This window comes from Triturus cristatus, chromosome 4_1 (genome assembly GCF_964204655.1).
Source record: "Triturus cristatus chromosome 4_1, aTriCri1.1, whole genome shotgun sequence".
Classification (NCBI taxonomy): domain Eukaryota; kingdom Metazoa; phylum Chordata; class Amphibia; order Caudata; family Salamandridae; genus Triturus; species Triturus cristatus.
The window spans coordinates 953,591,856-953,617,563 of record NC_140585.1 but is presented as its reverse complement, the minus strand read 5'-3'; the positions used below and the strand labels follow the sequence as shown (position 1 = coordinate 953,617,563).

Here is a 25,708-nt window from a genome sequence, read left to right as displayed (position 1 = left end):
CCCCTGTCCTGACCCCACTTTTTAGTGACAAGACAGGTAAGAAAATTAATAAGATTAGGAGGTGTGCTCACATTCAGCCTGTACCTCCCCTAGTGTGGGCCAGCTGATGTGGACCTTTTTCACATTCCTCCGTGTTATTGTGGATGGAATTAGCCTTCTAAGGTTAGGGTTATACCCGCTTCCCACAGGAAGTGATCATTTAGAGGGTGTAGACACCCTAAGGTAGGTAGCCCATTGGCTACTACCTGTCACTCCCCGAAAAGGACACTAAATTTAGAATTTAGATGGCACCCCTGAACTCAAGGATTCAGATTCGATAGGTCAGCAGAAGAAGGTACCTGGTAAGAATAGCTGCAGAACTTTTGACTTTGATGCAGAACCCTGCGGTCCTCAGCCCTCTCTTGACAATTATAACAGAGTGATTTGTCCTGTGAGCTAGAGAACTACCAAAGCCTTGGGTAGCCTGCCAGCACTTCGACAAATGCCAAACATTTCCCTTGGAGTAGAGGAGCTACTCCCCTGTAGTCCGCAGGCACCGACAAGTAGAGTCTGGTCCACTGCCGTCCTGCTCGTTGCCCCTACCGCTGCTGCAGACGACCAGGAGAAGGTACATGTGCTCTAGAAGGTCAGATCTGTCTCCCCACCAAGTGTGACGACACCAGGACCAGCTGGAGCTGTGAAGTACCAATCCCTGGGGTACCATATGCCCTGCACCAAACACCAACAGTGAGAATCCAGTCCAGATTCTCACTGCACCAGGACCAAGCAGCCATCAAGGGACATCACCATCACTGAGATCCACTTCAAGAGTGGCCCAGCTGCCTTGATTTTTCCCCTGCCAGCAGTTTGTCCCTGACCGCGAGGTGCTTCTTTTAGCACCCAGACCAGTTGACCAAACACCCCTGCTCCTGACAAACCAGCTGTGCCCCTGTGCTCTAAGACCTCTTGCGACCTGAGCCTCCATTTGGGAGCTCTCGGACTTGTCCGCAAGTCCCCCTGTGCAGCCTCTTATCAGGAAGCCCCCCTTACTCCGTAGTGCGCCAGCTACCAGCCTCACCAGCACCTTGCTCCCGGTAGAACCTAGGCGGTTCCAGCAGAACTGCTGGTAGTTCTTTGAACCTTGGCCCACTACTATTCTGATTTCAGAAGGAGAACCCCTGAAACCTACTGTACCTACCTTAATGCATCTTTGACTTTGCCTCCCATAGAATTGCATTGTGGGTAAAAGCACACAGGTTAGAATGTTTTACTTACCTGTGAACATTTATATCGAAAACTGTACTTACCTTTGAATGAGGTTCTTGGTTTCCAAATATATATAAAAAAGTGTTATTTTTCAAATTTGGTATCAGATTTATTATTTGAGTGTGTCTCATTTAGTGCCTCTGTGAGTACAACAAATGCTTAGCACTTACCCTCTGATAAAACTAACTGCTCGCCCACACTACCACAAAAGAGAGTGTTAGTATTAGCTACTTTAGCCTGTATAAACCAATTGGGGACCCATTGGACTCTCTGCAAAGTGTACTTCTTTCTAGTACACTATATAGAGAGCCAGCTTCCTACAGATACCATTCAAAAACTGCTCGATCAACAGTCCTTGGGTACATCCTTAGACTGGTCTATTGCCTGGGCCACCCATGCCACTGCCTCTGCAATGCTCACTGTCACCTCCTCCAACTTCTCCACCGCAGCCACTGTTGGAAGTGACTCCCCTGCTCCTCCCTCCATGCCACTGACATCTGCTCCAACCCCTTGTCATATTCCACCAACTCCCAGGTAGTTAGTAAAACAGGACACGTGAGCCTATGAGGAACACCATGAGCAAGAATAGGAGGGTTACATTTTGCTTAAGTAGGTTGATAAAGCACTTACAGAACCGGATTCTCCTCTGATTTACATTTTGCTTGTTGCTGTGCAATGTAAGAGAGGGAAATTAAAAAGTTAGCATTGTTACCTGCACGACTTTAAGGAGCAACCAAGCAATTAACTGGCACATGCATCAAGCAAAAATCCAGTCGGTAAAATACCGATTCGGTAAAATCAGCCGTTAGCGAGTGTCAAAAACCGAATCCCAATGCATCAACACTAATCGGGAAAAAATAAAGAATTGCTAAATAATGACCCGGAAAAATAAGGAATCGCTAATAACCAACCCGCAAAAATAAATAATCGCTAAATACCGAAGTCGCTATCACCGAAATCACTATTAGCTCCCGGCAAGTGCCAATGGCTAATAACGAATCGCTACTCAATGCATCAAAAATCGCAATTAGCGAAAATCCCAAAAATCGCAATTTAGCATGAGCAGATTAAGGGGAATCAGAAACTGGAGGTAAAGTTACAAACAAAGAAAAAAAAATATATAAAAAAAAATATTACTTGTGCAACAGATGGTACCAATCAGTAAACCCTTAAATTTGGCCCAGGAGACCCTGTTGGCTAGCACAAAATGGCAGCCCTCTATGTGCTTGCAAGGAGGATGCGAATCAATGCAGCAGGACAGCGCAGGAGAAGGGTCCAGGAGAGAGTATTCAGAGTGCGCATCACCTTGCTAGGACAGAATGAGGATGAGGTGTACGACAAGTATCGACTGAATCGTGCCATGATCATGCGCCTCATTGCAGACCTCGAACCACTACTGCAGCACCAGACACATCGGACCAATGCAATCCCTGCGCACGTCCAGGTCCTATGCAGCCTGCACCTACTGGCCTCAGGAAGTTTTCAGGGGGTAATCGCCGTAGCCGGAGGCGTACGCAAAGCGCACTCTCATGCTTCTTCCACAAATTCATTGATGCTATGCTGACAATGATACACACCCACATCAGCTTCCCCACAACCCCACAGCAGTTGGACCGCAACAAACAGGCATTCTACCAGGTGGCCCATTTCCCCCATGTCATTGGATGCATCGACTGTACTCATGTCCCCATCTGTCCACCCTCTGCCAATGAGTACATATTCCGTAACCGCAAGTCCTACCACTCAATCAACGTGCAGGTTGTGTGCGATGCAAAGCACATCATCACGGACCTAGTGGCACAATTTCCGGGGAGCACACACGACTCCTACATATTCAGACACAGTGGCATTCACAGGCGTCTACTCAACGGAGAATTCGGAGAGGGACTCCTGCTTGGTACGTACACATACCACTTCCACACATGAGCACCACACATGTATATACATCACCGTTGCTAAGCCTTTGCTTCTATCTTGTAGGTGACAGTGCATACGCCCTTCGGGAATATATACTCACCCCCCTACATCAATCCAGCAACACCACAGGAGCAACGTTACAACGCGGCCCACATAAGCACAAGGAATGTCATAGAGAGGACCTTTGGGATTCTGAAGAGTCGCTTTAGAATCCTACAAAAGACTGGCGGTGCCTTGTAATACAAACCTGATACCTGCTGCAGGATTGTAGCTGTATGTGCAATGCTGCACAACATTGCGACCAGAAGGGGGATACCCATAGATGTGGACAGGAATGACGACTACCGGGATGACCAACCACCCGCGCAACACCAACAGGCACACGTCCCTAACACAGCTGAGGGCCATAGGAGGCGGCATACATCACGCAACATCACTTCTGAACCAGGTAAGAATGAAACATGACGATTTCATTGGTGCTGCTACTGTTTAATTGTCAGGGACATAAGCAGCCCCCTCACAAAAGACACAGAAACTCTTCCGTTTAGCGCCGTAAGACATAGAGACTACATCTCCCATGAACACTAGCGTTTCCGGCGTGCGCGCGCTGACGCGGAAGGGCTTCAAAGAGCCCTTCCGCGCTGGCGGCGTTGCCGATTATTCTGTGGACAGAGAAGACGCAGCGTGTTTCGGTTGCAGTCTTCTCCCCCCGTCTGTACCCTAAAGCAGTCCTTGGATTTTTGGTATCCGCTCGGAACTTTGCCCCAGTGATTTGGTACTTGGTCCCTGTTCTTAAGCAGCCTGGTGACAGCGGACATTGTGTACAACAGCCTGGTGGCAGTGGGCGACGCAGGTAACAGCCTGGTGACAGCGAACATTGTGTACGCAGCCTGGTGGCAGCGGGCGACGCAGGCAGCAGCCTGGTGACAGCGGACATTGTGTACAGCAGCCTGGTGGCAGTGGGCGACGCGTGCAGACCTCTTCGTCCAGTTAGGGTATTGGTAAGGGTGCTGTGCACCGCCTCGTAGTTTAGCACCTATCACCGTTTTTGGTCACTCTTGTAGCAATTCGTGGATACGCTTTACATTAACGGAACTTAGGTAGGCTTTGAGGGGTATATTCGCACCAGGTGTTCCTCCTTGTTGGAGGGCCACACGTTTGTAGGCTATTGCGAGTTGTAGGAATACCGGTGCAGGATACCCCATTTCTTCCACGAACAGTTAACTTTTGTGGACCCAATATCAAGACCGTGTGGAGTTAACACGGAACTTTGTCACGTATTTTCGACACACAGGAGTGTGGAATTATATTATTTGCTTGAGTTGTAATATCACTTTACAGATGATCATTGCACAACTGTTCCTATTGTGTTTTCCTTAATAGGGGTATGTGGATGACAGGTGAAGAGCTCATACTGCCCCTGTGATGCAAAACGTCTATAACACAAGGGTACGTAGGGGATTAGAGCAGAAAAGTAGCGAATACTCGAAAGAGTGGTAGGGGCGTTTAATCCAGTCTGTGCTCTCTCTTTTGTAGTGGGACATCATTGTTATTATTCGTACAAAACTGGTCATCCGGACCCTCGAGCTGAGGGTAAAAGACTGAAGGCTCCATTGCTGAACATTGTACTTCATTATTTTCCTTTACAGGTAGTGTGGATAGTGAGGGAACTACATGCACATACGACCTAGTAGTGGAGAGAGAAGGGGGAGGATCAGTGTTTAAACGTATTGTTCTTATATCGTTTCAGATCTCCTTCCCCGCTGTCCCCTCCCTTTCCTTCCCTCACTCGACCACTTCGATAATCTGCGCTGTAATAGCTATCAGAATTGAAGCTGTCGAGGGGTGGACCATAACAAGCATCGTTCCAATCCTGAGGAGCTGAGTAACCTGACATTAATGCATAGGAGCACTGAGGTATGTGCGACCAAACAAGCAATAAAATAATATATCCCCAACAAAAGTGTAACAACAAATGGCCGTTGTAGTCACGGCTGTGCAGCGTCAAATAGGGGAGGACCCTGGTTGCCCCACCACGGTCAAGCATGACTGTCAGTTAGTCTAGTGGCGCTTGCCACGAACGCCAAGCCTCCTCTCAGGTGTCTCCACCACCTCACCACGGCCTGTCCCTGTGGAGCACCGCAAACTGCGCCGCCTGGTGCTGGCCTCTGCAACCGAAACACTGCTCACACTTGAGGCAGCCTCACTGCCGTCCTCCCCTCCCAATGTGCTAGCACTGAATGTACCGCTCTGCAGGCGTTCAACTGCAGCGGTGACCTGTCCTAGGGCCTTGGCAACATCACCGCAAAAGTGTCCAAGGTCCACCTGCAGTGACACCGAGCGGCGTGCCAACACTGCGGTGCTGTTGCTCAGCCTGGTGATGGCCTTCGTAGAGGCTGCGGACCGGAGCAAGTTCTGCCGGTGCCTCCTCCTCTCGCTGTCATTGCCTTCCCTCATGGCACGGGTGAGTTCCTGTATGTCCTCCCTCAGGTACCCATTGCCCTCTGCCACCACAGTACTCATGTCCCTCACTGCCGCAGTCATGGAACGCATTTCTTTAGCAAGGCGCGCTATGTTACAGCTGATTGTAGCCATGTGTCTCCCCTGCAGGCGCTAGACACACAGCATCCGTTCCTCGATGCCACCATTTGGGGAGCTTGCAACGTCGCCTACAGATTGTGAACTGCGCAGAGACCTGCGGCGCTGTGGGGTCTGACACGTGCTGGTGGTGCTGCAGGCGGTGGGATGATACTCAGACTTTGGCCCGATGGTGTTGCAGGTGTTTGACATGTATCCATCACCTGCAAGGGTGGAACTTGTGACCTGCGTCTCCGCTCTTTAGTTGCAGTTGTTGCGCCAGCAGGTGTTGCTGGTGGTGGTGGTGGTGGTGTTGGTGTGGTTGCTGGTGGAGCTGGTGATTGCGTCTCTGGCGGTGTATCCACGTCCGAATCGGCTGGTGTCTCGGAAATGATCAGCCGGCCGCTGTCGTCGGAATCGCCAGGAGATGCATCTGTGTGTGAAACAGTGCATGGTTAGTGGGATGGTTACACCTACGTAGTATTGTAAACATACATGTCCCTCTGTGATCCACTAAATAAACTGTCTATATCCAGCCTCTACTGATGTAGTGAATTTTAATTTTAGTTAAATCCTGTGCATGCACACCGGGCTGACTTGACTACAACTCCCATGATGCACTACTGTTATGAGTAAAGCTGTGTGGGGCAAATCTGCATGCACACTCTGATCGTGCTGGGGGGTTGGGAATGGTTTAACGCAATGCTGGGTATTGGCACAGGCATGCATCTTACCTTGGGGACTTGTGGCTGCGCCGGAGGTATCCATCATGGTCACTCCCACGACGGCCTCAGGCTCGATGGTCCCTTCCACCAGCTCCTCCAGGGCAGTGTTTGCTTGCACTGTTGAAGGTCCGCCTCCCATTCTGGATGCCTCCCGGAGCCTCTCCGCAATCCTCTCCTTGGCCCGCTTCCTCAGGTCGTACCATCGCTTTTTTAGATCGTCTATGCTGCGGGGTGTCACTCCCACCGCATTGACCCTCTCTCGGATGTGCAGCCATATGCGCCGCTTCTCTGGCTCTGGCACCTTTAGGGACAGCTTCCCGAACAGCCGATCGTGTTTGCTGCTCACCCCCTCAATCAGGTGCTCCAGCTCCCGGTCGGAAAACTTGCGTTTTCTCTTGCGTGCAGCTTCTGCGCAGGATGCAGCTTCTTTCTCCATCCTGGTTGTGTAGGGTGGTAGTCCTGTAAGTTTAGCTTCAATGGGCTCAGGCAGTCTCCAGTACCAGCTCCTGTTTGCTCCTCTGGTGAGGCAATGAGGGTGGGGCAGCAGTATTTCCTGGTGGTGATGTCATCATGCCGTTCCCGGAGCGACCCGTTATTTCACGTTTTCGCTAATAGCGATTTCGCTAATACCGAAATCGCTATTAGCTAAATCGGTGATGCCGATTTCGCTTTTTGCTAATCGGTGTTTTCTTTACTAACTATTGTATAATCGGTAAAATATAGCGATTTTTAAAGAATCGCTATATTTTACCGAATCTGTTGATGCATTCTGTAAAGCGATTCCTTGATACCGATTCCTTATTTATCGCTATTAAGGAATCGCTTTTGCTTTTGTTGATGCATGTGCACCAATGTTAATTACAGTTCTAGACTTTTTTTTGGTGAGCAGGCCTAAAATTGATGGCAATGATGGCTATGGTTCCACCAGTGGTGCCCCTCCTGGGGGAAATCTACAGGGCCCCTGACTATGCTTTGGTGCGCTTAACAGGTCACCCAGAGCTGGAATTAATTATTGTGGAGTTAGCCCAAAGATGCTCGAAATATTGTCCCTCCAGCTTCAGCACCACTAGGCAGTTCTCCGCCAAAGATTAGATGACCTAGGCCACATGGTCAGCTCTACTGCAGCAACTTCCATCAAGGCTGCTAATGGCCATCCTTTGCTGCTATGACCGGAAAATGTGACATAACATCTCAATTCTCATAAATTTGATACATGAGGAAAAAAGAAAGCAAGCTAAATCCATATTCAAAGTAGGAGCCAATGTGTCTGCCACCATCATAGATACAGCAATGGATCTTTCTGAAGCAGGCTTCCACCAATTAGCAGGTCCTGCGATACTAAGAAGAGAGGAGGGTCATTTTTGAGGGTAAACTGTAAAGACACCTTTCAAAGATACAGTTGCTGGAAAACTGTAGTCTCAGTAAGTAATTTATTTCTTCTTCCACAGTCGCAGAAGAGAACTTTGAACTCTTGGATTTTCAGGTGGTTGCATTGGGTTATTCTCTACCATTCATGAAAAAAACCTACTGCTGTGCCTCCCTTTGTTCACAAATATCTTAATAAAGGAAATCTATTCTCTATTTATTTCAGAATCTTTTTATTAGGGTTTATATACATTTGCGTTTGCAATCGTTGTACAGAACAATAAGGCCAACTTTATATATACAGGAAGATTGCAGGCATAAATCTATTATCTCTTGAGAGATTTTACTCAAGATACTTTCTCATTTCCAAATGGGGAGGAGGTTTGACATTAATTCTAGACTTAAGGTTCGTCATCAGGTTCCTAAAAAAGAGAAGTTTAAGTTGGTCATTTTGTAACACATTCAGTCTGCCCTTAAGTCTCAGAACTGTTTTGTGTCAATTCTTTTGCAGGACACTTACTTTCATATACTGATCTTCCCTCAAAATACACAGCATGTTATTTATGATTGGAGTTATTCATTTTCAATTTTCTGTATTTATGTTTGGACTGACTTCAACTCTGATAGTGTTCACCAAATTGATGGTGGAGTTAGCAGCATTTCTTCACCATGAGGGCATCCATAGCCTTACCTAGACAGTTTGGTTTGAAATCAAGCTTCACTGAAGCTCTTCAACGGAATCCATGCACACTTTCTACACCTTTGCATGACCTTAGTTTCTCTGCCAATCTAGAGAAATGTAGTCTTATTCCCACCCAACAGCTTCAATTCATTTTTTAAGAAAAGTGCTAGAATCTTGCCTGGTCAGGACATTCCCATTACAAGGAGTATTTGTCATCCCATAGAACTGCAGGCACTCACTAATTAGAGTACCTGTTTGCTCCTGAGAAGTGACGGTACTCTCCCATTAAATGCGTGGCAGCAGTATTGAGAAGTGCAGGTACTCTTCCCTTCAAATTAAAGAAGTGTGGGTACTCCGTACCTACCAATTTAAAGCACTGCTAACAGGAAAGCAAATTAATTCTTTCAATTACTACACAAATCATTTCTGGGACTGAACTTGCTCTAAATATATTTTCTATGATTGCTGTCCATCTACCAATAATGGGATGTGAGTGAATGTCCCAGAGAGTAAGTGGCATTGGAATACAAGATTGATTGAGTAGCAGGGCTACTTGGTGAGGGTGACAGAAAGAGCTAAATTTACCGACTTTGATTGATTCAGTAAAGTAAGTATGTGAGTTTTTAAAAATGAGTGAGACTGAATGAATAACACATCGGCAAGTTTGATCAAATGATAAATTGAATTCCACTCAGCAGAACTTAGCACCTGTTGATGATCTGTGTGACGACAATGTTATGCATGAAATTTTACTCGACATCATCGATTGATCACTAATGTAAGTGAGCGAAAGTTTGTAAAAATGAGTGTGACAGAACGAATAAGATGTTGGCAAGTGTGAGTTAATGATAAAATGGGTGCTACTGTGCAGAGCTCAGGGCCTGATAATGATCGGGGTGACGACCATGTTATGCACGAGATGTTACTCGACTTCATCATCTACGTCCAGAATACTGCTAGATAATCTGAAGACCCACTTTTGCTCTTTGAGATGTAGGCTTTGCTGAGCCAGAGAAGCATCACAGTGCACTGTTAGTGTTTTTTCTATTACCGTTTATACGTCCTCACACTTATGTTCAATTTATTGAAAATGGGTCACAAATTTCGTCGTCCAGCGTCTGCCCCTAAACGCAGCTTTGTGTTCTTGCATTCTTATTATAAAGGTCCTTGTCTTATCCAAATAGCAGTGACCACAAGGGCATGTGATCATGTAAATAACAGATTCCTACAACTGTATCCAGTAGGTGCGCATACGCACAGGGTACATGCTACATTCTACACTTCAAGGGGAGCACTTAGAATTAGTTTTAATAGGGACTATGTCACACTAGGAATAAGTATAGCATTAAACCAGTATGCCACTTTCTACAATGATTATCAATGGTGGATGTCCTATCTCTCCAGGAGCGGGCCCTAATATTTACAGGGCTTACAAAACGTAAGCCTTGTGTAATTGAATGCTAAATATAAAACAATGTATTATTATACCTACAGGTCAATGGTAAAGCAATAGACTACAGTAGAATCAAAGAGACAATGATTTTCATAAAATGTGTTTCATTACAAGAAATAGTGCGTACTTCCTAAATAGTGATGCTGCTTAGATAATTTGGTTTATTAAGTGTACAACTGATTAAAAAGCAATGAAAAATGTTAATTATAACAAAAATATTTGTTTTTCTAATGCTTTTAGAATAACGTCATTACATGAAAAATTGTGTCTGTTGAAGGAAGAAGTTGTTAACTCAGTGCAACCGATTTCTGAGTCAGAAAATGAGGAACAAGCGCTTGAAGAACATTCAAAGACTGACTTTGAAACAGAAATACAATTCACAGAAAAGCTTGAGGTATGTTGCGAGGGTGGCTAATCCTATTTTCTTGTGTGGCGCAAGCAGCCCACTGCGACAACACTGTGATGGAATAATGACCCATTATAAACCTGTTGTAAAATTGAACCTCAGCTCTTTTCTTATGACACTCTATAATATGGTGCGCTCAGCCTTAAGCAAAAAAGGTGCTGAAGAAACCCTTGTTTACAGAATTATAAAGAGAAGATACATAAGATATTCAGAACTGCAGAGCAATTACGATGATCGACCAACTCTCTCTCTATTTCTTCGAGGGACTCCGTCTAACCTTTCATTCACAGAAGAAAAGGAAAAGGAATGTCTACGAAGAGCACGGTGATCCATTAGTACTCTCAGGTTTTGCATTCATCCGCAGATTAGTCACACTTGATGCATATTTTCCTTTCTTTTTTTGTGTTTACATTTCAACTCGTAGTTGTTTAAATAGACCAAATAAAAGGCAAGCAGATTTATGATAAATATACAACTTATGTATGAATAAGGAACCACGTTTCGCACGTGTTTAACCGAATAGTAACGCAACTTAGGATACACATCCCAATCATTAGAAGACTGTTTCAATTTAAGTTCAATATTCTCACAACTATAGTAAAGGGTTAGATTGACTTAATCTCTGTTCCAACTTGCATTGAATACACTCTATATTGTTGTGTTCATTCCTTCTGTATTTTGCTTAACTTACACAATTTGAAAGTGTGCAGCATATGTGATGACTATAGAGTGGAAGGCTCCAGGGCGAGCTGACAGAATAGATTGAGAGAAGTGCTTCCCTAGACCATAGCATGTTACAGTGAATATCTTCATGGGTAGGAGAAGCAAGTCAACCCATTCCAATACCCTGTAAGAGCCCATCATGCGCACCCTGTTACCAAGCAGTAATCATGTGAGGGAGTAAAGTGGTAGATGCATTAATTACCGTAAATATCAATTAATTAATTGATATTTACGGTAGATGCCGTAAATATCAAAGCAACCACATAGCGTTCTTCTCTTTCACCGATTCAAAGCTTACCAACAACTGAACAAATGTGTCATTGCAAAGAAGGCGGGCAAGATTTTTTCATCTCCTCAAAAAAATACTAAAGATTAATAAAAAAAGGATAGTAGAATGTAGATACCCACCTACTACAATCACCTTGAAAAAGGTTTTCCATGGTTTGGAACATGCTATCTTTGCTGCTGTTGCACTGCAAGACCCTGAAGATTTTTTTCTTTTTTTGTAAAGAAACATTTTATTGAGCATTAATATAAAGTAGAAAATTCAAATACATTGCCATTCCCAATGAGACATGGATTAATAAAGTAGGGCAAAGGTCGCATTGTCCTAAATTCTTAAATAATTTGCTCAGTCCTCATCATTTACCTAAAACTAATCACAAGTTTCTTCCCTTATATATTCAGTACATTTTTGGACATCTTCCCCTATTTTTGATTCTCGAAAACAATTTCAGGGTCTTTAATTGAGGAAAATGCATAATGGATGGTATCCCTACTGAGAAATATCATAATAGGGGAACCTAAATTGGTCGTAGTCTTTAATGTCATGTGCTAGCCAGATGCGACTCTATTGTCATAATGTTCCACTGGAGTGAGTACCACAGGTAGATCTTTCTCTTTCCACTGGCTGCAATGGTAGTCTTAGCCGGCCCAAGGCAGTTAGAAATGAATACGTTATCACCTTTGTCTTGATAGAGTACATCCCTAATATTTTCACCAGTGAGCACATAGAAGAAATTGTCAGGTAGGGGTAACCAAGGATGGTGCGTATAGCTGACAATATCTCCTCCTAGAAATGTTGAACCGTGGAGTAGTTTCACCAAATGCGAGCAAAGTTTCCCACTTCCCTACATACCCCAAACATCTAGGGCTAACAGTTGGGTAGTATTTATATGGTTTGGTGGGGTATAGATACCAATCGAACAACAGTTGAAAATGTGCCTCTCTACTTAGTATGCACCGTGAGGCTTTATTCAGTGATCTCCACACACGGGACAGCTGGGTGTCTGTCAGCTCCCTTACCAAAATGCTGTCACATCTGTTTTTTTATGGATGGCACATGGCACCGCTCACCAACATTGTCCGCTCGCACAACCTCAACATCGTCTCCTACGCCGACGACACTCAACTGATCCTCTCACTCACCAAAAACCCTCCACCACAAAAACCAACCTCCACGAAGGAATGAAGGCCGTCGCCAGCTAGATGCAGACCAGCCACCTGAAACTTAACTCGGACAAGACAGAAGTCCTCATCCTCAGATCCACACCCTCCACCTGGGTCTACTCTTGGTGGCCAGCCGCCCTGCGAGCCGCACCCACACCCACCGACAACGCACACAACCTGGGGTTCATCCTGGACTCATCGTTCTCAATGACCCAGCAAGTCAACCCCGTCTCCTCCTCCTGCTTCAACACCCTCCGCATGCTCCACAAGGTTTACAGATGGATCCCCACCGGAACCAGAAGGACTGTCACACAGGTCCTCGTCAGCAACAGACTGGACTACGGCAACGCCCTCTACGCAGGGACCACAATCAAACTCCAGAAGAGACTCCAACGCATACAGAACGCCTGAGCACGCCTCATCCTCGACATACCCCACCACACCCACATCACTGCCCACCTGAAAGACCTGCACTGGCTCCCAGTCAACAAGAGGATCACCTTCAAACTCCTCACCCACGCCCACAAAGCACTGCACAACTCCAGACCAGCATACCTCAACAAGCATCTCACCTTCTACACCCAAACCGCCAGCTCCGCTCTGCCGACCTCACCCTCGCCACCATCCCACGCATCCAAAGGACCACCACTGGTGGCATATCCTTCTCCTACCTTGCCGCCAAGACATGGAACACCCTCCCCACACAGCTGCGACAGACCCAGGACCTGCTGACCTTCAGGAGACTTCTCAAGACCCGGCTGTTCGAGCTGTAGCTGCACCCCCACCCTCCGCTCAGCACCTTGAGACCCTCATGGGTGATTAGTGCGCTTTACAAATGAATGATTGATTGATTGATTGATTGATGTGAGTCATCAAGCCCAACCTCTTAAAGAAGTTGGTATAATGAAGAGACAATTCTCCTTGTCCCAGTCACTTGTTGAATACATTTCTCCATTGGTTGAGGTCCTGTGCAATTGCTTTTTTTCTGGAAGAGTGAGAGACCCAGTGTTGTATTTGTGCATAATTCAATCTTTCTTTTTCATCTAAATGGAATTTCCTCTTGAAATCAATAAAAGATTTGTATATCACAGACCATGTGACAATCTCCCTCCCACGAAGTCATTGAGGTGGAGAACTCCAAACTAAAATGGATTGGTGTGCATGGGGATGGCCACGTAGGTAATCGAACATGTTTGTTGATGTCATCTCAGACTGTCAGTGTAGTATTGGTTGGGGTGCTTAGTTGGACATTGAGTGTTTGATGTTGTTTTGGTTTCCATGGGAAATCACAAAGAGAAGGTCCAGACACCGCCCTGTCCATGTGTAGCCATCTGTTTTCAGTCTCTCGTAAACTCCTGTATGTACCTCAAGATTTTAGCCTAAATGGATTTACACTGGCATAGGGACAGTACTTGTTGAGTTTGCTTTGAAAGGAGAACACCAAGCAGGAGTTTTATCAGATGTAGATTACCTCAGCAAGAAAGAAAAATTACCAACAATTGTGTAAGGAATGTTTGAGATCATCAGAACTCTGAAAAATATTGGGATTTGTTTCACTGTCCACACTGCACAATTGGGCTTTAGAGCCCTCCACAGCACCAAGACAACAATATTGGAGGTCTCAGAATCTATTAAGATCAGTTTGGATTCTGGACTTAATGTTGCTCTGCTGCTGTTGGACCTGTGAGCTGCATTTGATACGGTGGACCATACCATCTTGATGCACAGGTTAGAACATCTGGGGGTGACGGGCTCAGCCTAGGCTACCTGGGTTCTTTCCTTGAGAGATGACTAATTTGGATGAAACCTTATGCCTCTGGAACAAAAATGTTTGAGGGGTGCCGCTGGGCTCCTTCCTGACTTCTACTCTCTTCAACATTTATATGACCCCCTTGGCATATTTGGATGAATCCTTTGACATCAAGGTCATATCAAACGTGGATGATATGCAGCTCCTGCTCATGTATGATGGGAATTCTGCGAGTGCAAAAGATGCATTTGTGCCTTGCATGAAGGCGCTGCTTGAACAGCTTAAAGCCAATAAATTGCAGTGCAACCCAGACAAAACAGAGATCTTATTGTTTGGGTTGAAACCAGTCCGCGGGTGGGCAGAAGCATGGCCTAACAGTGTTCACCCCACCCACTCCAATGACGGTGGTAAGTAATCTGGGCCTTATGTTTGACTCTGATTTATCTTTCAGCGCTCAGGTGTCAGCAGTTGTGAAATCATGCTTTTGGACTTGTCGCATGCAGAGGACGTTTCTTAACTTTCTTCAACGTGATGCACAAGGCATTGTGGTCAGTGCATTGATTCTCTCTAGGCTGGACTATGCCAATGTCCTGTACTTAGGTCTTCCTGAATATCTGGTCCACCATTTACAAGCAATTCAGAACATGGTGATCTGCCTACTTTACAAAATTCCTAAGTACGCATCAGAGTCTTAATTAGGGGTGAAACTGCACTGGCTGCGAGTCTGGCAACATATCATGTACAAGGCTGTGACATTGACACATCAAGCTCTTCACAACAAAGGGCCTATGTACCTAAATGTGAGGATGAAGGAATGTAGACCAGGGAGGTCCCGGCATTTCAGTGGTGCTGGTTTACCCTGTTTTAATAAAACAGCCTATCATACTGTCAAGGCAGCCAGTATGTGGAATCAGATGCCCAGCATCTGAGATCCATTACAGAAGAAACAAAATTTAGGAAATAACTGAAAACATTTTTATTCAAACCTTAGTGAATGGAGGACTCCTGCTGTTCCTTGTTTCTCTTCTGTCTCTAGTTCTAGGACACTTTAGATTATCTGTGGGCTATAGAAGAACCTCTCATTCATTCATTCATTTGTTCCACTGTTCACACTGATGACCACATCCTAACATAGTTATTAAACGTGAAAGGGTACATGTAAAATATTTAGATGATTCATCTTATTCCCTTTTGTGGGGTAGAGCTAATCCAGGAGCAAGTCTAAGAATCAGGTTCAGGAAATACCTGCACCACAGCATATTCCATGTGTATATATTCTTTTTTACCTTTATTGATAACATTGTCACTACAAAGATGTTATACTCAGTTTTGTTTTGCAGTACTTTTATAAATCTCATGTGGGGGTGCTGTTAGCATACAAACGAAGTGAATGTGTTTTGCAAAATAATCAGAGCAGACAGTTACTTTATTAATAGGTCTTTCTTTGACATTTTCTTCTATGCATGTCTCAGTACAAGAAGGCTGAGCAGACAGTAACTTGACCTACCCTTTTCTCCATTTTTACGTGGTGTGATAATTCAAATCATACTAATCAAAGTTTTCTTGTGATGTCGCAGATAACCCACTTATTGACTTATTGCTTTCAATGTCTACCTGGAATCCTTGTGGTCTGTCAGAGTCACCTATTTTAGGAATTGAAGCAGACAACCCCTCTGCCTCCTAGAAGCATAATAAATCCACAGGGAAAGTGAAAACCAGTGCAGAAAATCACCCAGGGTACAAACTCTAGGTACAGACTTGAACAGAACAACACATCAGTGGTCAATTCATTCAGAGAAGAATCCTGAAAGGAAAGGAAGGGAAGCTGAGGAAATGACAAAAAAAACAAATGTGTAAACAAAGGGAAAGCTGGTGCGAACTAGAAGCAACACAAAAAACACCAACATGCTCAACATTTTTGAGCTGCCACACTTAACCTAGAAGATTAAGTAAACCCATGCAGGCTAACTTTGAATAGTTTATCTCAATCCTTTTGACTAGCAGTGCTGTTCATTTTACTATAGATGGTGTCTTATTCACCTTTTTTCGATAGACGCTACTGACTCCAGCTCCCACTCCATAGGCCATTCTAGTTGGTACCTACTCTGACTAATCGACATCTCATCTGTCCTGGTGTTAATTTCAGATAACCCTCAACATGGTTGCTCCTTAGATCCCAGAATCTGACTTTCACCTCTACAATGGTGAAACTTGTATCCATCCAAAGGACAAAAGGCCTGCAAGTTCCATCCCTCATTGTCAGTCAGTCAGTCAAACCATTTTTATTCGGCTGACTATCAGCCATAAAAGAGTGCATCAAAAGACATTTAGAACAAGTTAAAAAGAAAAATACAGACAATGGGTAATATATTTAAAAAACAATAACGATATCACTGTCAAAAAGATCAATGTTGTGATTGATAATTTACCACAAGGTAACAACATAAGTTGGGGACAGAGTATAAATAAACTCATTCATTCATTACGATCCTAATAAACAATAAAACCCAGAGATGATTCTTTTGTTTAAAATAGATAAGATTAAATCATTTTCCAACAAGATCACGTAATCGAACAGCCGAGGAAATTTATCTATAACTCATTAGACAAGTAAATTCATCTTTTAAAAGCTGTAGGTGATGTAATGCTGCCCGACACTTCCTAATGTTCAAAAACTTTAAAAGAGGGATAATAAAATCATGCCTTGGCTCACTATAAAGTTGACAGAAAAACATAAAATGTAATGTACACTGGATAGACTTAAAGTCACAGGGCCACAAATCCAGTTTGGCATCGCAGTCTACTTTATGGGGGTAAGAGACCGACCAAAAAATGTGAGATGCCAAACCTAAATCTTATTAGATAAAACAATTTGGTGTGACTGAGATAGAAAGAAAGATTGGGCTCAATGTCTCGCGAGCAGACTCATTGTGATCAACACCCTCAAAACTGCATTATCAGACTGAGCATAAGTCAGATGAAACCTAACAGATCTAAGGTGGAAGATGCTACCTCAAGGTTACCCACACATGTCAAACTCACAAAACGATTACCCACACTAGCAATTGTGTTTGGTGGTCCCAAAAACCTACTGAAAATTAGGAGAGTGTGACATTTGCATAATTTGCTTTTTGCTTATTTATGCAGAATTCTGAAAAAAATATGCAAAATACAAAACTGACTCAGAGCTATATTTACGCGCATCATGGATGTGAGAAAACATTTCACAATAAAAAAAAGAAAGAAGAAATAATATTAGCCTCTCACATTCTGATCATTTGTGTTGTTTCTGCGGTCCTATGTGGCGTAATTTCAGGAATGCCGCATTTGGGCCCGATTCACAAAGGAATTTATGACTCATAAAGTAATAAATACGGAATCTCTGCACTCAGGGCGGAGTCTCCGCACTCGTAGCAGAATCTCTGCACTCGAGGCAGAATCTCCGCACGGCTCACTCTCTGCAGTGCACCATGCGGAGACTTTACAAGTTGTAATCCCTTTATGAATCAGGCCGAACAAGTTTAACACAGAATTTACTAATTACGTGAAATTACATGAGATTATGACAACGTAACATAAATTTTGCCCAGGCCCACAGAAAATCCACAGTATACTTTGGTGTCCTCTTCAACATTGACTTAATCATGGACCCCCTGCTAAGTGCTATGACCAAAAATAACATTCTCAAAAACTCAGACTATGCCTCCTATATACCATTTGAATTTCATACACATGTAGATGTCACCATTAGGTCTAACATGATACTACTATGCTCACAAAAAGTAAAAATAAAGAAATTCAGTGTCCCCCATCCTTAAGAAGCTGAAGATTAGTCTGGTCTATTTGTAGTGAGAGTTCATTTAATCATCAGTATCCAGCAACACACCATAAAATCAAAAATGTACTCTTATGAAACTAATATACCCCTCAAATAAGCTGGCCTACACTTGATCAGCATTCCCATGTCTAAACATCTGAGCCACACACAGAGCAGTTTTTCCTCCTTTTCTCCCAGACAATTGCGTAACTATCTGCTAGAGGATTTAACCTTATCAGCTTCAAGAAGACCTTAATAACCCTTCTTATCATCCTACCAGGTAACCTTACTAAATAACATGCTATAAAACTGCCTTTTTGAACCTTTCTATACCAGTATCGGCTGGCACAAATCGGGGGTGGGGTGTATGGTGTTAAAGATTAAAAAAAGAAAACTTACCTCCTCACGCCTCTCCGCGTCGTCCATCGTCCCTCAGCTCCAGCTGGAAGAGGAAGCAGCCATCCTTCCCTGACCAATCACAATGCTGCAATGCAGTGTTGTGATTGTCCTCGGCGCTCAGATGGGGGCCTGGGCATGTTCTCCATGCAAGCTGTAATTCAGCCTGCATGGGGTACATGCGAAATGCGCATGACTGTTTGGCCGCCCCAAGAGGGCCAGTCAAACATTCATGTGAACTTTACAGAGTGCCACCACAGCTTTCCCTGCTCTGAGAGCAGAGCAGCCCTGCCCTGCAAAGCTGCAGGAAAAAATAAAATGATAACAACGTACAGTTATTATCATTTTATTTTTCCTTCATTTCCACTGCTAAAAGCAGTGAGGCAATGTTTCTCTGTGGAGGAACCGCCACTGTTCCATACTCTAAGATTTGCAGCCATTTTTTTCACAATGTGCATGGAATAAGCAAAAAAAACATAAAATTCACTGAAAGAGTTAAAGGTTTGTTATATTTTACTGAAACAAAATCGAAAAAGTCCTGAAATTCACCAGTTATTGTGTGCAGTGCACATAACACACCATAACTCATACTCTGCCGTGTTTTATTCTTTGTAGTTATCAATGCCTAAAGTGGGTGTGTGAAGTAATTGATTCTGGGGCTGTTAAATATCCTACCAACATATATAAGAAAACATCCAGTTAGATCAAACACTATGGCGTTGGAGAGTACTAGGTATTCTTAGAAATTATTTTGTATAGACCTGGTAGTTTTGTGACATGTGGGTATCTCAGTTGTCAGCACGCAAGCCCTCACCCACCAAGGTGGGATTTTTCCTCTTAAGGTCTGCTCATTGTCTGGCCAAGGTGTCTGGTTTGGCCAGATGGGCTTCTCAGTGGGAGCCTTTAATGGACATCTTTTATTGGATAATGTTTCCTGATACTGAAGATGCTATGCATCTTTGTAGAAAGTCTTCTGATGTCACATGTCATTGGTTAAGGGGTGTACTGAGTATGGCAGGGGTCATGATTTATGGTGCGCATTGCACGTTGGACACCATAGCTGAGAATGTCAAGGCTTTCTTCACTGAACCATAACAAACATTGAACTGTATTTTTTCAGTTCATTTGATGTTTTTTTTTTTAAATGTACCATATTCACCTGCTATGCAATGCACACAGTGTTCGGCCAGGCCAATTAGCCAATTATCTTCACTCTCGCCCGTCTGCCACCACAAAGCTGCTCTAATTTAACATTACCAATGTCTGCTACATGTTTGGAAATTTCATGTGGATATATCTAGCAGTACCAAATTTCTTAGTAAATTATAGTTATTTAAACAAATATATAGTTTATTGCTTTTTACAACCAGAAACATGACCGGTCATCACAAATATCAAACTGCACTGTGTCACAATGAGCCCAAAAATGGCAAAGCAAGTATAGAAGATACAGCAGGTACATTACCACGGTAAAGATGAAACTAGTACATAGTATAATACCTTAGTACTCAAGGCTGCACAATGTACATTAAAAAGAATAAAAGTAGGCATGTGTACCGTTAACTTCCTCCCACCAGCCCTAACTCAATCACCAAGAAAGTCTGGCCTCCATCAAGTAAATGACCTATTATTTCAAGAAGTAGAGTATGTCCCAGCTGAGAAAAACCCAGACAGCCTGTACCATTTGTGAATGTCGGATAGGAAGGGAACATGGAGAACTGTCATCGCCTCATGCAAAGGCTAAAGAGACCCATCAAATATCAAGCAGCATCTTCTCCTTGCGTTCTAAACTGCTCTAACAAAGTGTTCCATGACATTGCTATAGGTCATTTGCGTAGCCCCCTGTATTCCTCCGTACGCAGCGCCGAGCTCTCAGCGACGCCCCAACTGCACATTTCCTCATGCCAGCTTAACCTACGAGGCGGAGTGGGAGACTTCCAACAGCACTTTATTTGCCGTTTAACAAGAAGGATTACTAGGTCAACAAAACTTGCTTCTGTCAAGGAGGTTTTTGACCTTGGGTATAGGCCTAGTATGCAGTGCTCCACCGCATCCCAGTGGGTATGTTCCATTAAACGTGTCCCGTACGCCTCCTAGTAAGATGATAAATTGGGGCATGCCCACAGCTTATGCAGGAGGTCAGCATCCTTGGTATGGCAGCGGGGACAAGAGGAAGCAGCTGTGGGGAAGAGTGTGTGTAATTTGGAGAGTGTCAAGTATGCCCTGTGCATTGGCATAAACTGAATAAACTTGAACAGTGTGTTGCGAGTTATCATGGTAGGATATTCCAAAAGGAACTGCCATTTCTTATCGTGAAGTGGGCGGTCCAGGTCCCCCTTCCGTTTTTCCAAGGGGGTCAGCGTCAAGTGGAAATGGGAGCACAGGCCTTTGTAGAGTCACTTAACCAAGTGTCTGCTCATACCCATGTCATAAATTGTCTGCACAAGTATGTGTGTGTGTTTGGCTCTAACCCTGTTGGAGACCAGCTCTAGTGTATGTAACGTAAGATATTGGCTTGCGTAAGGAACAGTGGCCCTGGAAGATCAGCAATTGTATAAAGTCCCGGTGCGGAAGCAACCGATCGTCTTCAAAGAGGTCACCAACAGTGGTTACTCCCAAAGTTTCCCAATGTGCTAGTTTAGGAGTTGTAAGAACACTGGATGGAGTGGGAAAGCCACTCAAAGGAATGGCTGTAGCATATTGAGCTGTAGTGCATGTGAGACAGAGTGCAGCATTCCAGTATGCAAGAATGTTGTGGAGAAACAACGGAAAAGTGACGGGGTGTCGGTTACTCCTGGGCAGTAGCAACGCATGAAGGGTCCTGGCGCGCAGTTTAGTAGACGTGCAACCTATTTCTTGCAGATGTAACCACAAATAAGAGAGCCATTGTATTTGGGCTGCAAGACAGCATCAGAGTCCGTCGGCAGCTGCAATTCAGGGAGACCACTGTGGCAACGGGCTGAGGTTCATATGAGGTACATCAAAAGAGAACTCAAGGTCTTAAATATAGACTGTGGGATAATGATTGGGAGATTCACAAAATAGTTTAATAATTTAGGGAGAATCGCCATTTTGGCATGGGCCAATCGGCCCATCACCGACAGAGGCAGGGTCACCCAGAATTTCACCTGGGCTCTCAGCACTGAGATAGCTTTCAGCAAGTTCCCGTCTAGCAGGTCTGTGAGGGATCGATAAACCTGAATGCCCAGGTAACCGAATGTGCATTGAAGTCCCTACCCAGGAACCAGGGACAGAGGATACCTGTTGCAGGAAAACATCCTGCTCAGTGTTGGGGGCATACACACTGCCCAGGACCACCATCACCCATCCAATAAACCACAGACAAAGACATAACGCCCCTGGGTATCGATTTTAGTAGCCTTCGCTTCAAACGGGATACGCGCCCTCAGTGAGACTGCCGCTCCACAGGCGAACCCGGAACATGAAGTAGTGAACAGGGATCCCCTCCATTTTTAGGGTAATTTAACAGCCTCTGGGGTGGAGATGTGGGTCTCTTGCAAATATATTACAGTGGCCTTCCAACGGTGCAGTTGTGTCAGGACCCTATGACTCTTATGGATGGAACCTAACCCTCTGACATTCCAAGTAAATATCTTGTAGCATTGTAAACATTTTACCACATTATTTGTAAGCATAGAAGTGCGAACGCTCCACATACAGCAAAGGATATGGAAATCACAGAAACATATCTGTTGAGAAAAATAAGATTTCCCCAATACGAGGCTCAACAAGAAACATTTATTCGACCAAACTAGAAGAAACTAACTAAACATAAGAAACAAATAACACATTGTGCAATTGCTTAAGGAGGGGACCAAATGTAGAACGGATCGGACCCACTAACGCCAAGTTCAATAGCCAACAGTACCCCGTATTGGTAGCCCTGGAATTCAACACATTTACAATTGAAAGGATACACAGCAGTCATAAGGTTGCAAGCAAATACGTAACATGGGCACAAGGGTGCCCACATAACGTATAGTTTCAAATAGGAGCCTTATGATGTGCTAGCCTAAAAAGAGGAAGGGAGAGGGGGAGAGAGGACGGGAAAGAAACATCCACAGAGGGGGGGGGGGGGGGGGGGCTGGAAGGGTGGAAGGTTAAGATGGAGGAAGGGATGATTATACAGCAGGGAAGGCGAGCAAGAGGGAAGGAATGAAAGGAAATCACACTGCATCATCACACAGTAGAAATAGCACCTAAAATTTTAGGGAGGCTTAGCCCCACCATAGGTCAAATCAAGTTGTCTGCAGTCTGTGGTGTCACATTAGGTAAAAGTGCCACACTGGCATTGAAGTCTGCCGGAGCGACGGTCGGAAACAGAAGCGAGGAGGCTGTATGGGATCAATACTTTGGTGTTTATTGTTGGTATGAAACACAGATAGGGGATTAAGGAACGTAGTCCAAACAGAGTTCAGTAGGGCAACGTCAGGATGGAGGGAAACAAAAAGGAGTCCTGTTGAGTCAGCACCGGCAAAAGGAGTATGTCACACGCTGGACGGATTCCGCCCTGGGTCTGTGGTCCTGGACGTCGAAAGGGCTCCTTGTCGCTTTTGAGGAAGTCTGGTCGGTTTGCAAAGTTCCAGCCCTCTCTCTCAAAAGAAAGCAAAAAGCAGCGTCAGTACACAGGTCCTATTTGACCTTTACAGCTTCCACCACACCACCTGAAGGACTGGCCGAAAAGGTGAGGGAAAAATGGGGGGAAAGCATAGGGGAAGATACCAAAAAGGAAGGAGGGTCGGGCGACCAACTGTTCTCAGTGGGGTGACCAGTAACGCCCCATTCTTCCTCTTACTCTGCTCGGGTGGGGATGGTTAGGTGTAAAGCATGCAATTTGTGAGTGCAAAGGGATATCAAAAAGACCCGCGAGAATGAGCCTCCCTCTATCCCACTCCCTACTGTTTTTCCCTCTGCCCAGGTTACGTACCGCTCTGTACCGCAACTCTCCTGAGCGCCTCCTCCGGGATCCACCAGTCCTCGGTCCAGTCGTCAGGAACCTCCAGGTCTCGGTCTCCGGCGTCTTCAGGTCGGGTGTCAGCAACAGCCTCCTGGCTCGTAGCTGGTTCTCCAGCGTCTGCTCTGTTCTCCTGCTCTGGATGATTTCCAGTAACTGACACACTGGACGTGCTTTCCTCCGGCCTATAATGCCATGCCTGACCTCCTCCTTGCGTCCCTGATTGGCCGCTTTGTTGATTCGCCCCGCCTCTCCATGGAAAGACTGTTTCCGGGTCACTTTCTCCAGGTTGGGGGACACGGACAAAGTTCTTCGTTACTGGTGGTGTTATTTCCCGGATTTCAGTGTCGTAGTCGTCCTCGCTAGAACGGTAAGGCACCCATGAGGGTTTTAACGAGGGGTTGTCGGGGTTAGTGGTGGTGCTCCCGGCGATTACCTCACATCGTCCGAGTCTGAATTCTCACTAGCAGAGGAGCTTGAGGGGGGTTGTCAATGTTGTAAGCCCATGGATGACATGGTCACCAATACGGCTACTCTGCCCTCCATGCCCCTCCATGGCCTGCCGAGGTGAGGGCTCTGCCTTCGAAGTTGTCTGCCTCACCTGTCTGCAGTGGTGAGGCAGTCCACGTTCCCCCCTCCGAGCAAGTTCCGATGGAGGTGGGCAACGTGCAGTTGGATACCGGTGCTCCAGCCAGTTCCATGTGGCATCAGGAGTATCAAAGAAAAACAAGCAGTCATCATGAATGACCTTCAAGCGGTATGGAAGCAATAAGTCATCGGAGAGCCCCTCAGTGCAGAGCTGTCGCTTGACCGACTTGAAGGATGCACAGTGGCAGAGTACCTCTAGTGTGTAGTCAGGAAAAAGGGACACAGTGATATTGTCTACAATAATTTGAGCCGCCTCTCTGGCATCTTGAAGAAGATGATCACAATCCCTGTAGTTCAGTATCCATATCACCAGATGCAGTTGCGGCGCTCCGAGTGGAGGGCGCCGGGCCAGCATCTTGTGAACCTGCCCCACGGTGAAAAGGGGTGAGAGCCACTGCCCAATGGAGACAATTCTCAATGTACAACGGTGGGTGGGAGCTTCTGTACCCTCTGGCATCCCTATTATTTGCATGTAATTTGGATATGTGCGGCCTTCCGGGTCTTCCGCTCTCTAATGCAAGACGGTAAGCTGCTTCCCAAACTCCACAATGGCAGGGTTATGCGAGGCCTGTTGGGGGATCAGCTCCGATAATGTAGTTTCCGCCATGTGGACCTTGTTGCACAATTTATGATGTTCTTCATGTAAGATATCAAGGTCTGCTGAGAGGGAATCAATACGGTGTTCAATGGCAGCCCTGGAATCTCATATTTCTTAAAGAATAAGGTCAAGTTTATCAAGTGGGGAGACCAGATTTGTAAGCGGGATACATTCTTCCAAGGCATGCGCAGAAGAGGCATCAGACTGGCTTTGTTGGGAAGGTTCACTGCCCTGCCTGGACGAAGAATAAGCAGACTTGGTGTGCCCCAATAGGATAACTCCAGGGGAGGTGCGGGCAGCACTGTGAGGAGGGCAGTAAAAATGTGAGGTATGTGTAGTAGATGTGAATCGCAGGCCCCACTTCTCAGGACTCAACAAGGAAGGCATGAGATATCAAAGTCTCATGTAATGCAGACCAGATACCCCCTTCCAGCAGTGGAGTAGATAGGCTGGGCAACACGTAGGCAAGGACCCCTAAAAAGCCCCAGTTGTGTGATGAGCTCAGGCCAATGGTTGTCCACAGCAGATTAAACAGGCAGGGCTTTGGGTGAGAGAGCACTGCAGGCATTGCAGCCCAACTGGCAGGCCCCGCTAAGGGAAGGGCTTGCTGCACAGGGTCTAAGCGCCTCAGGTAAATATGCCCGGATAAGTAGATGCTGACGCAATCAGAAGGGGTACTCTTTGGCAAACCCGAGGGCCCAGCAGTCTCACACCCAGCCAGCGGGAGCACTGGTCACCAGGAGTTGCCCTGCACCTCACAGCAGGGGCCCCAGGAGAACTGAGCCTCAGTCCTCACTACAGCCCTCACACCTCCCAAAACTCTAGCGGGGAATGCAGGTGTCCAGGACTGCCCACAGTGTAAATGCAGCAGGTTAGTGGCAGCACAGGTCCATACCCTGCCAGCGAGGCCTCCGCAACAGCCACATACAGCCTCCCTGATGCACCCAAGCTCTTGCTGGGCTCACATTGTATCCTGACATAG

The 25,708-nt window shown here is 45.4% G+C and overlaps 1 protein-coding gene across 1 annotated transcript in view; it reads left to right on the top strand.

The window, feature by feature from the left end:
- CFAP54 (cilia and flagella associated protein 54) overlaps window positions 1-25,708 on the top strand; it is a 2,172,274-nt gene that overhangs the window by 2,017,811 nt on the left and 128,755 nt on the right. Inside the window, exon 67 of the mRNA XM_085653834.1 lies at window positions 10,205-10,358. Within this exon, the coding sequence (XP_085509960.1) occupies window positions 10,205-10,358 (154 nt within the window). The remainder of the gene's footprint in view (window positions 1-10,204; window positions 10,359-25,708) is intronic.